At 42.1% G+C, this 13,027-nt stretch overlaps 1 protein-coding gene across 1 annotated transcript in view; it reads left to right on the top strand.

Annotated features, from left to right (window-relative positions):
- The window catches only part of HFM1 (helicase for meiosis 1), a 271,262-nt gene that overhangs the window by 152,969 nt on the left and 105,266 nt on the right, over nt 1–13,027 (top strand). The window contains exons 23-25 of the mRNA XM_089668958.1: nt 2,793–2,840; nt 2,975–3,072; nt 3,148–3,279. Coding sequence (XP_089525084.1) covers nt 2,793–2,840; nt 2,975–3,072; nt 3,148–3,279 — 278 coding nt within the window. The remainder of the gene's footprint in view (nt 1–2,792; nt 2,841–2,974; nt 3,073–3,147; nt 3,280–13,027) is intronic.

The raw sequence follows: 13,027 nt of genomic DNA, 5'->3' as shown, positions 1-13,027 counted from the left end.
GCTCCTACTCCTTGACCCCTCTGCGGCCTTCAACACAGTCGACCACCCCCTCCTCCTCAAAAAACTACACTCCCTTGGCCTCAGAGATTCTGCTCTCTCCTGGCTCTCATCCTACCTGTCACAACGCTTTTTCAGCATTACCTATAATGCTACCACCTCCCCCTCACTCCCCCTCTCTGTTGGGGTCCCTCAAGGCTCCGTTCTCGGGCCCCTTCTCTTCTCCATCTACACCTCCTCCCTTGGCCAACTCATACACTCTCACGGCTTCAACTACCACCTATATGCCGACGACACACAAATCTATCTCTCAACCCACCACCTCAGTCTCTGCCCAAATCACAAAGCTACTGAGCGACATATCAGACTGGATGTCGCTCCACTTCCTTAAACTGAACCTCTCCTTTAGGCGCACCCTGAAAACCCACCTCTTCAAGGAAGCCTACCCCACCCCCTGCTAACTTGCCAACCTCCTCCACTCTTCCTACCACCCCATCCCCCACAGCTATCTCCTCCTGTGCCACCATCCCCTCCCTCCTAGATTGTAAGCTCGAAAGAGCAGGGCCCTCGATCCCCTCATGTTTTGCATTGTATTGTTGTTCTGTCACATGTTCTGTCCCCCTTTGTAATGTACAGCGCTGAACGAACTATAGGCGCTTTATAAATACTGTATAATAATAATAATAATCAGTGAAGCGTGGTGGTGGTAGTGTCACGGCGTGGGCATTTATGGCTGGCAATGGAACTGGTTCTCTTGTATTTATTGATGATGTGACTGCTGACAAAAGCAGCAGGATGAATTCTGAAGTGTTTCGGGTAATATTATCTGCTCATATTAAGCCAAATGCTTCAGAACTCATTGGACGCCGCTTCACAGTGCAGATGGACAATGACCCAAAGCATACTGCAAAAGCAACCAAAGAGTTTTTAAAGGGAAAGAAGTGGAATGTTATGCAATAGCCAAGTCAATCACCTGACCTCAATCCAATTGAGCATGCATTTCACTTGCTGAAGACAAAACTGAAGGGAAAATGCCCCAAGAACACAGGAACTGAAGACAGTTGCAGTAGAGGCCTTGCAGAGCATCACCAGGGATGAAACCCAGCGTCTGGAGATGTCTGAGTTCCAGACTTCAGGCTGTAATTGACTGCAAAGGATTTGCAACCAAGTATTAAAAAGTGAAAGTTTGATTTATGATTATTATGCTGTTCCATTACTTTTGGTCTCTTATCAAGTGGGAGGCACATATGCAAACTGTTGTAATTCCAACACCGTTCACCTGATTTGGATGTAAATACCCTCAAATTAAAGCTGACAGTCTGCAGTTAAAGCACATCTTGTTTGTTTCATTTCAAATCCATTGTGGTGGTGTATAGAGCCAAAAATGTTAGAATTGTGTCGATGTCCCAATATTTATGGACCTGACTGTAGGTTACCCTAATCAATGCTCCCACAGACTGTTGAGGTCCGGTGATTGCACATCATATTCCAGAGGGCCACATATGGCTCTTAGGCCGCAAGTTGTGCACTAGGGTTCTAGAGTATCTTGTGTTCAGTATAAAATGTTTACATATCTATTATAGATGATGTTAGGTTGAGCTTTACTGTATTTATATTGTTATCATTGCACTAACAGTTCAATTTGTGGTGAAGCCACCTGATCGGGTTGCATGGCTGTTTGAACAGTCCAAAGCTGTCTCTTGTGGTGTCGAATAGGAGAAGGATGATGTTTCTCACGTACTAGCCTTATAGTGTTTATAAACCCTTACTGTATATATGCTCCATGATGTTACTAGCCTCAGGTCATACAAACAGTTGGGAAAAATCCTCCTGCCTAAGTTGTACCTGTTTATGTGCAGTCTTCTCTTCTCTACATCTGTTCAAAGTCCAAAGTGTATAAAGCTTGTGTGAGCTCTCAGAAAAAAAGGGTTGGAGGACTGAAATTACACAGTGTAGAACTCAGTGGGGAGAGCTCTGAGAACTGATTGGAGAGAAGGGACACACCCCCTTCACGCAGCACACAGAGCTGAGCTGTCAATCTGATGGAGGTCCCTCCCTGTCACTATTTTTCTCTTGGTATCAGGAAAACATGTCAGAAGTGATTCATGTTGATAGCAAAGGAACGGGGCAGCAGACAGAAATGAGACTTAGGGCTCGTTCACACTTGGCTGTTTTACCAACGCTTGCCAAACGCCCCTATAGCGTTTGGCAAGCGTTGGTCCGGCGTTTGTGGGGCGTTATTAACGCTCGGCAAACGCTCCGCAAACACCGCATGCGCGGTTTAGTGGCGGTTGCTAGGCGTTTGCCGAGCGTTAATAACGCCCCACAAACGCCTATAATACAGTTTGAGTGGTGTTACCGCTCCGCAAACGCCCCGCAAACGCGTCGCAACCGCACCGCAAACGCCGGCCGGGCGTTTGCGGAGCGGCACCATAGACGAGAATAGGAGGCTTCAAAGCCTCCTGACTCGACCAGAGGCGTCCGTTTTGCCGCGACGCAACGCAAACGCTCCCGTTAGAACAGCACCATGTGCTGTAATGTGCAGAATTGGCAGAGGCGTTTGGGAAGCGGTAAAAACGCTTCCCAAACGCCTCTCTGCCGCCTGCACACAAGGCTAGTGTGAACGTAGCCTAAGTGCTCTTAATTCAGACAAGTACACAGTATACAGGGATATGGTTTGTTCATATTTAATGTCTGAAGTATAAGCTCTTGTAATTGTATTTTAAACAAATACGTTGTGCTCTTCTTAATGTATGGATAAATTACCCTATAATCTGTTTTACTTCCAAACAAAGGTTTCCGATGGAGGGTAAAATAAAATCCAGGGAAATGAAAGTGAACTGGTAAATATGCAACTTGTGTATGTGCGTGCAAGTGTGTGCGAATTCAGGTTAATATATTGTATGTGTATATGTTCAATGAAGGATGCCAGGTCTAGAAATGGAAGCTATACTAACTCATTTCATTCTAACTTCAGTCTTATACAGGCACAACTTGGATGTATTCCTGTTCAAGACTTTTCACTAACACAAGACATGGCAAAGATTTTCAGACATGGCATACGAGTAACTAAATGTATGCATTTTCTTTATCTGTTGCAAACATTCAGTGATCAAATGTTTCTTTAACCAGTTTTTATTCCAATTGTAGATCTGTTAGAGTTTCTTGCATTGCAAGAAAAGAAATTCACTGCATTTCTGAATGCCTTAACTCTTGCTAAATGCTTCAGATGTAAATTATGGGAAAATTCAACACATGTGTCCAAACAACTGGAAAAAATTGGTACGTAGAACTGAGATATTTGTTTTTCAAGAATGGTTTCTTGCTCCTCATGCCGGCTGGCAAATGTAAATAAGTAGTGATATGAATACTGGCCCATTTTACTTAAATTAGGAAGCAATGGCCTATTTTTCACTTGTTTGCTAGGTAAACAGATGTATAGCATAGCTTTTCACTATCCTTAACCACTTCATGTCCGGACAATTTTACCCCCTGCCTGTCCAGGCCCATTTTCAGCTTTCAGCGCTGTCACACATTGAATGACAATTGCACGGTCATGCAACACTATATCCATATTAATTTTTTTTTGAGACAGATAAAACTTTATTTTGGTGGTATTTATTCACCACTGGGATATTTTTTTTGTTATATAAATGAAAAAGTCCAAAATTTTTGAAAAAAAGTGTTTTTCTTATAAAAGTTTGCAAATAATCTTTCTTCATAAATATTGGCCAAAATTTATTCAGTTCTCTTTTTAGTAAAAAAAAATAACCCAAATTAGTTTATAACCAAAAATTATAATTTTTCATAGTGACACTGTACTACTTGTGGGGTGTGGTGATGATTTTTTTTTTTACACTGATTGCTTTTAAACCCATAAAAGCAATAATTTCTCCTTCTCTCTGGCTGCATTCTTGCAGCCATTGATAAATACTGTGTGAGCTGTGATTGGTCACAGCTTGTGACATGGTACAAGGCTGTTGTGAATAGCCTTGTACCATGTGATCTCTGTGATCATTCACAGATTTCACATGTAGTAAGCAATGATGTCAGAAGTGACATTCTGCTTACTACTATTCATGTGATCACTGATTGACCAATCAGTGGTCATATGATCGGGACCTCACACAGAGGTCCCGTACAGCGATCGGTGTTCCACTGTGTCCGGGGGATCGCTGTGCTGCGTGCTCCCAGGGAGCGCACAAAAGCAAGGGGCAGGGAGGCCGTTTATAAACGGCCACCCGACCCTGCACTGCAACCGTCTGGCCGTTTATATACAACGGCCAGACGTGAAGTGTTTAATGCTGCCACACTATTCCTAAGTGCCACCAGACCAGTGTAAGCCAGGAACAGTGTTCCTGATTGCCACTATACATGTCCCACTGTCACCAGACCAATTCAGCTAGCAACATTGTTCCTGATCACCACCACACCAGTGCAGAGGAGGACACAGCGGGCACCGGATTGCGGTGCCGCACGCTCCCAGGGAGCACGCACAGTCCAAAATTGCAGGCGCCGTTTATGAACGGCAACCCACCCCTGCACTGCCCCTGTCCGGTCATTAATATACAGGGGCCGGACGGGAAGTGGTTAAAGTCTCACTCCATGTTTACTTTCACTTTAAAAAGTTTGCTTGAGATGAGCTGGTTCAAATTAGCTATACTCTTTAGTAATTGCTGTGGATGCTGCCAGCACTGTTTAAATTGTATGTAGCATCATCTACATACAGTATACAGTGCTGTGTACTGGGAGAGGCAGTTGGATAATGTCACAATCTCCACCTCAGCCAGCCTGAGGGAGCCTTGTAATTACTGAAGAACTGCTTTTTGTGAATGGCTGAGCAGTGCTTATCCCAAGTTGATTTTGTTTTGGCAGCAGACGGGAAGTCCCTGTACCACTGCTAGAACATATTGCTGCAAACTGTATGTAGCCAATGCTACATACAGTTTATACAACACTGACAGTGGCTGCCTCAGTTAATAAAGGAAATAGTTCACTTGGGGCAGCTGGACCCAAAATGACTATTTTAAATGAGAGTAAACCTGGAGTTAGGCTTTAATAGGGATGGGTTTGGTTTGTTCTAAGCAGGGGGAATAAATATGTGTACTGTATTATATTGTCCCATGATAGCGTAGGTATGTAAGTGCGTATGTACAGTGGGGCAAAAAAGTATTTATTCAGCCACCAATTGTGCAAGTTCTCCCACTTAAAAAGATAAGAGAGGCCTGTAATTGGCATCATAGGTAGACCTCAATTATGAGAGACAAAATGAGAAAAAAAATCCAGGCAATCACATTGGCTGATTTGGAAAGAATTTATTTGCAAATTATGGTGGAAAAAAGTATTTGGTCACCTACAAGCAAGCAAGATTTCTGGCTCTCACAGACCTGTACCTTCTTTAAGAGGCTCCTCTGTCCTGCACTCATTACCTGTATCAATGGCACCTGTTTGAACTTGTTATCAGTATAAAAGACACCTGTCCACAACCTGAAACAGTCACACTCCAAACTCCACTATGGTGAAGACCAAAGAGCTGTCGAAGGACACCAGAAACAAAATTGTAGACCTGCACCAGGCTGGGAAGACTGAATCTGCAATAGGCAAGCAGCTTGGTGTGAACAAATCAACTGTGGGAGCAATAATTAGAAAATGGAAGACATACAAGAGCACTGATAATCTCCCTCGATCTGGGGCTCCACGCAAGATCTCACCCCGTGGGGTCAAAATGATCACAAGAACGGTGAGCAAAAATCCCAGGACCACACGGGGGGACCTAGTGAATGACCTGCAGAGAGCTGGGACCAACGTAACAAAGGTTACCATCAGTACCACGCTATGCCGCCAGGGACTCAGATCCTGCAGTGCCAGACGTGTCCCCCTGCTTAAGCCAGTACATGTCCGGGCCCATCTGAAGTTTGCTAGAGAGCATTTGGATGATCCAGAAGAGAATTAGGAGAATGTCATATGGTCAGATGAAACCAAAATAGAACTGTTTGGTAGAAACACAACTTGTCGTGTTTGAAGGAGAGAGAATGCTCAGTTGCATCCCAAGAACACCATACCTACTGTGAAGCATGGGGATGGCAACATCATGCTTTGGGGCTGTTTCTCCGCAAAGGGACCAGGATGACTGATCCATGTACAGGACAAAATGAATGGGGCCATGTATTGTGAGATTTTGAGTGCAAACCTCCTTCCATCAGCAAGGGCATTGACAATGAAACGTGGCTGGGTCTTCCAACATGACAATGATCCCAAACATACCGCCCGGGCAACGAAGGAGTGGCTTCGTAAGAAGCATTTCAAGGTTCTGGAGTGGCCTAGCCAGTCTCCAGATCTCAACCTCATAGAAAACCTTTGGAAGGAGTTGAAAGTCTGTGTTGCCCAGCGACAGCCCCAAAACATCACTGCTCTAGAGGAGATCTGCATAGAGGAATGGGCCAACATACCAGCAACAGTGTGTGCCAACCTTGTGAAGACTTACAGGAAACGTTTGACCTCTGTCATTGCCAACAAAGGATATATAACAAACTATTTAGATGAACTTTTGATATTGACCAAATACTTATTTTCCACCATAATTTGCAAATTATTTCCAAATCAGCCAATGTGATTGTCTGGATTTTGTTTCTTATTTTGTCTCTCATAGTTGAGATCTACCTATGATGCCAATTACAGGCCTCTCTCATCTTTTTAAGTGGGAGAACTTGCACAATTGGTGACTGACTAAATACTTTTTTGCCCCACTGTATATATACAGTAATAAACACATATACAGTATATAAATATGTGTGTGTGTTTATAAATATAGTAAAGTATTCAAGGCTGCTACATACCTTTTCTTTCAAAGGTTACATCTTTTTCTGTCAAAATATGTTCTTACAGTACACTTTCAGATTAAATCCTTCTTCAGGCTTGAAAAACTACATATGTTGATTTTAGGACTAATCTCGGGAACTTTGTCAAGGTCGCTGAGGACCAGTTCACAATGATGCGGTGCCAGAAAGCGCATGTGATTTGGACAGGTGCAGGACCCTTTTTTTTCTGCGCTGGAATCAAATCACATGGGTGTTCACACCTATGCGATCCAATTTAGCCAATCACACTGCATTTTGTGAACCATTTTTAGGGTGTCGTTAACTTTGACACCTGCAGCGTTTCACGTGAATGGAGTGCAATTGTAATGCGGTGAGGGAAACACACAGGAATCCCTGCAAATCCAGCACCACATCAGTGTTAACCGGCCCTGAGACTGAATAAATCAGCAGTTCCTTCTGCATTATTCACCAAGAATTTAGGACTAGGAAGAATATGCAAAAACACCTGTGGATACTGATCTGGTGGCATGATTGGCAGGATTAATTACAGATGGAATATAATGTCATTGTTCAGGCATGGAAAATTTCCTAATCATTTTTGCTTAAGCTTAGGTACTAACTTGTCTGTGCCAAACAGAAACCCAGCATGGGCTTGATTGCAAGAGTCTATTACCTTGAGGTAGGCAACAGCTACTATGTCCTCAATGGATGCATCCTTGAAAATGTGAGAATTCAGATTTGATAGGAATTTTGAGGAATTTGACTTGCAGCAAGGGAAAAGGATGTGTAGCAACATCCTCCCATTTAAATTTTTTGTTAGCTGGTAGCAGAGAATCTGAGTTTTTAGTAGTCTCTGATAACTGACTTAGTAAGAATTTGCCTTCTATGGTGATGGGAGCTATGAACCCAAGTGGATCATATAGGTTGTTCACCATTGAGAGAACACCGCATTTCATAAATGGTTTGTCTGTAGAGCTAACTTGAAAGCCAAATTTGTATTTTAATTAGTCCCACGGTAAGCCTAGACTTCTCTGTATGGGTGGCTTACCCACCCCCAGATTTAAGTCTTTAAATTTTGTGTTTTCACCAGTGCATTCATGACAACAGCACTGTTTGAGGCAATCTTATGGAGTCTGAGATTGGCTCCAGAAAGCAAACTATGTGTTCTTTGGATCAGGCCAGTGGCTTCCTCAACTTTGATTAAGGATTTGAGTCTGTTATCAACATAAGTTTGCATCAAATGAAATGTCAACCATCTGCTTAGCATGGTCTTTCGTATAGGCCATATGTTGCAAGAGCAGGTAAAAAAGCTGTTACAGAAGCCACGCCCCTTCATATGGTATTCAATAGCTTTATTGTCTGTCAGTCTTTCGGTGTCACAGAAACCTTAGGAAGTTCCTATAGTCTTGTACAAAAAAGGTATGAAACATCTGTATAATGTTAGCAATAATGGCAACTGACTGTATGCTTAACCTCATAAGTACTCCTACAAGGTTTAATGAGAAACTAAGCGCCTTCTCTTTATATTCAAAAAAGTGATATACAGTGGGGATCGAAAGTTTGGGCACCCCAGCTAAAAATTTGTATTATTGTGCATAAAGAAGCCAAGGAAAGATGGAAAAATCTCCAAAAGGCATCAAATTACAGATTAGACATTCTTATAATATGTCAACAAAAGTTAGATTTTATTTCCATTATTTACACTTTCAAAATAACAGAAAACCAAAAAATGGCGTCTGCAAAAGTTTGGGCACCCTGCAGAATTTATAGCATGCACTGCCCCCTTTGCAAAGCTGAGACCTGCCAGTGTCATGGATTGTTTTCAATCATTTCAATCATGCTATTTGATCTACAACTACTACCCACATGGTCCACACCTTGACACGGGCGGCCATCTTTGGAATTGTGTATTGCACCATGTAAGTGCTTTATTTGTTTATTTACTCCTCAATAAAAGATATCACACTATCGGAAGCCTCTCTTTTGGGTTTATTTCTGAGCCCGGAAGGTGATTCCTGTTCCTTGAGCGCACACCGCACCCCTGGAGGTCGCTGACATAAGGATTCCACCATATACCGGATGAGCGTTTATCCCACTGGACACCTGGGAATTCCATAATTGGAGAGGACGCAGATGATTCTGGTGACCACAGCAGAGACGACCACCACTCCGGCAGGTTCCCTGATCCATTGACCAGGAGTAGGTCATTTTACTCCAAGGCGCTATTATCTGCGCTATCTTGTTAGTGCATTCTACAGCCACACTTCCTACCACAGATGTCACAGATTTATTTACGTCACTCCTATGATATATTGACTTAGACACCTATATCACTATTTACACCTTCTTAACGATGATAATGTTATAGTATTGGTTGCTTAAGACCATTATGCTAGCTGCGTTTATACCTGTTTACATGGTCATATGTTATCATGAGATAGACCTATATACACTAGCGCTGCATGTTTTCTGTTTGTGACTGTTTACCACGAGGCGTTTTGGAGGCTTGCCTTTCATGCCAGCTGCTTTTATACTTTGCTCTATAATTATCCAGCACTCGTTACACCCCCCTTGTTTTCAATCATCGTCTGGGAAGGCCAGGTGATGTCAATCTCAAAGGTTTTAAATGCCCAGACTCATCTGACCTTGCCCCAACAATCAGCACCATGGGTTCTTCTAAGCAGTTGTCTAGAAAACTGAAACTGAAAATAGTTGACGCTCACAAAGCTGGAGAAGACTATAAGAAGATAGCAAAGCATTTTCAGATGTCAATATCCTCTGTTCAGAATGTAATTAAGAAATGGCAGTCATCAGGAACAGTGGAAGTTAAAGCAAGATCTGGAAGACCAAGAAAAATATCAGACAGAACAGCTCACAGGATTGTGAGAAAAACAATTCAAAACCCACGTTTGACTGCACGATCCCTCCAGAAAGATCTGGCAGACACTGGAGTTGTGGTACACTATTCCACTATAAACAGATACTTGTACAAATACGGTCTTCATGGAAGAGTCATTAGAAGAAAACCTCTTCTACGTCCTCACCACAAAAATCATCGTTTGAACTTTGAAAATGAACATATAGACAAGCCTGATGCATTTTGGAAACAAGTTCTGTAGACCAATGAGGTTAAAATTGAAGTTTTTTGGCCGGAATGAGCAAAGGTACGTTTGGAGAAGAAGGGGCACAGAATTTAATGAAAAGAACCTCTGTCCAGCTGTTAAGCATGGGGTTGGATCAATCATGCTTTGGGGTTGTGTTGCAGCCAGTGGCACAGGGAACATCTCCCGAGTAGAAGGAAAAATGGATTCAATAAAATTTCAGCAAATTTTGGATGGTAACTTGATGCCATCTGTGAAAAAGCTGAAGTTAAAGAGAGGATGGCTTCTACAAATGGATAATGATCCTAAACACATCTCAAAATCTACGGGGGATTACATCAAGAGGCGTAAACTGAAGGTTTTGCCATGGCCTTCACAATCTCCTGACCTCAACATAATTGAAAATCTATGGATAGACCTCAGAAGAGCAGTGCGTGACAGACAGCCCAGAAATCTCAAAGAACTGGAAGACTTTTGTAAGGAAGAATGGGCAAAGATACCTCAAACAAGAATTGAAAGACTCTTGGCTGGCTACAAAAAGCGTTTACAAGCTGTGATACTTGCCAAAGGGGGCAGTACAAGATATTAACTCTGCAGGGTGCCCAAACTTTTGCAGATGCCATTTTTTGTTTTCTGTTATTTTGAAAGTGTAAATGATGGAAATAAAATCTAACTTTTGTTGACATATAAGAATGTCTAATCTGTAATTTGATGCCTTTTGGAGATTTTTCCATCTTTCCTTGGCTTCTTTATGCACATTAATACAAATTTTTAGCTGGGGTGCCCAAACTTTCGATCCCCACTGTATATACTGCCTTGCACAAACAGTGTATCCTCTATGCAATAAAATATAAATAATTACTCAACCATTTAGTGTGCCAACAAAAATTTAAATAATACAAAAAAATGTTAGCTGCCCCTTGGAATGAAAGATCACTTGTGACCATACAATAAAATAAGGTATGGCGCTAGATATACATAATAGGTGAACTATATTCCAACTGTGATAGAGACATAAAAAAACTAAAAGTGATATAAATGGATGAGTCCAAAATCAAGAACAAAAATAAAAGTCCCACACACATTGAAGAGTCACAATATACTTTGATTGCTTACTAGCTATATTACATGCACCCCTGTGCAATCAAAGGGACTGCACTTCAGATAATGCGATTTTTTTATAGAGAAAAACAAACAGAGGGCGCCCTGGCCTAGTGCATTACCTTAAAAATGTTTAATGAATGTAAATAATAAGTATTATACTCACAAATGATCAATAAATAGTGCATTACCTTAAAAATGTTTAATGAATGTAAATAATAAGTATTATACTCACAAATGATCAATAAATAGAAGGCACATCATAAAGGAACAGCTCTGTCCAATTCACACTGCGTGTCTATCTGTAGTGAGAATTCTGGACATACAAAAGGCTAATACGTTTCGAGGACTAGCCTCTTCCTCAGAGCCCTCTATTCAGTACTTTGGACTCCCCCGGTCCTTTGAGGGCAGCAAGGCGTGCATATCCCAAGAGTTTCCATATGTGGTCTTAATGACATTGAGTCCATCCCCAAGCACAGGAGTAACTTGGTTTTCCACTTCTACAATGCTATTTCTTTGACTGAGAAGTTACTGCATGCTTCGAGTGCCTACTCTGATTGCTTACAAGTATCATCATGCACATCTCCGTGTATCAAAGGGGCATTTGAGGCATATCCCGGTGCTAGTTCATCTACTGCCGCTATATATTGCATCCCCTCAGGAGAGTGCACTTTCCATCTAAAACCACTACTAGAGCATACCTACTCTCAGGAATATCCATCAATGCACCAGCTTAGTCCTTGAACTGATCATGTATGAGGGAGGTTATAGTGGCCGGTTAGGATCTCCCCAGGATGGTGCCCTACAGCTTGGCACCTGAGAGGGTCACGGGCTTTTCATATACAATTATTTAAATCCTCCTCTGGACTACATGTGGTCATACGTTTAGAATCAGTTGCTGTTGTGATCTTTATGCCTTGGTGTCTAGTGTATGAAGGGGGCTTTGCTACCTTTCCTGAATCACTCCCTGTATTACACTAATATTTACACCAGTCTCATTGTATGATTGGTCTGGTGCTGGGTTTATCCTGGCACTTATGGATCTGCCAAGAGAAGTGAGACAAAATCCTTCCTGAGATGTGTGCAAATCTGGTGGCCAACTACAGGAAACGTCTGACCTCTGTGATGCCAACAAGCAATTTACCACCAAGTACTACGTCATGTTTTGTGAACGGGATCAAATACTTATTTCTATCATGAACATGCAAATCAGTGCATAATTTGTTAAACATGCATTTCTTTTGCATTTTTGTTGCTATTTTGTCTCTCAGTGTTACAATACACCTACCATTTGATTTTTAGACTGATTATTTCTTTGTGAGTGGGCAAACATTCAAAATCAGCAGGGGATCAAATACTTATTTCCTTCACTGTATATAAAAAATTAAAGGAACACTTTGAAAACACATCAGCAGATCTCAATGGGGAAAAATATCATCCTGGATATCTATACTGGTATGGACTGAGTAATATGTTAGGAACATAAGGATGCCCCATCTTTTGATGGAAATTAAAATGATCAACTTACAGAGGACTGAATTCAGACACCCTGAAAATCAAAGTGAAAAAAATGATGCAGCAGGCTGGTTCAATTTGCTGCAATTTCATTGCAGCAACTCAAAATGGAACCCAGTAGTTTGTATGGCCCCCATGTGCTTGTATGCATGCCTGACAACATTGAGGCATGCTCCTAATGAGACGACGGATGGTGTCCTGGGGAATTTCCTCCCAGATCTGGACCAAGGATATCACTGAGCTCCTGGACAGTCTGAAGTGCAACCTGGCAGCGGCGAATGGACCGAAACACAATATCCCAGAGGTGTTCTATTGGATTTAGGTCAGGTGAGCGTGGGGGCCATTCAATGGTATCAATTTTTTTATCCTCCACAAACTGCCTGCATACTCTCGCCACATGAGGCCGGGCATTGTCATACACCAGGAGGTACCCAGGACCCACTGCACCAGTGTAAGGTCTGACAATGGGTCCAAGGATTTCATCCCAATGCCTAA

This window comes from Staurois parvus, unplaced genomic scaffold (assembly GCF_062004578.1).
Source record: "Staurois parvus isolate SC_StPar_1 unplaced genomic scaffold, SC_StPar_1.0 ptg000066l, whole genome shotgun sequence".
Classification (NCBI taxonomy): Eukaryota; Metazoa; Chordata; class Amphibia; order Anura; family Ranidae; genus Staurois; species Staurois parvus.
The sequence above is the reverse complement of the archived record's forward strand: the minus strand, read 5'-3'. Positions and strand labels throughout refer to the sequence as shown.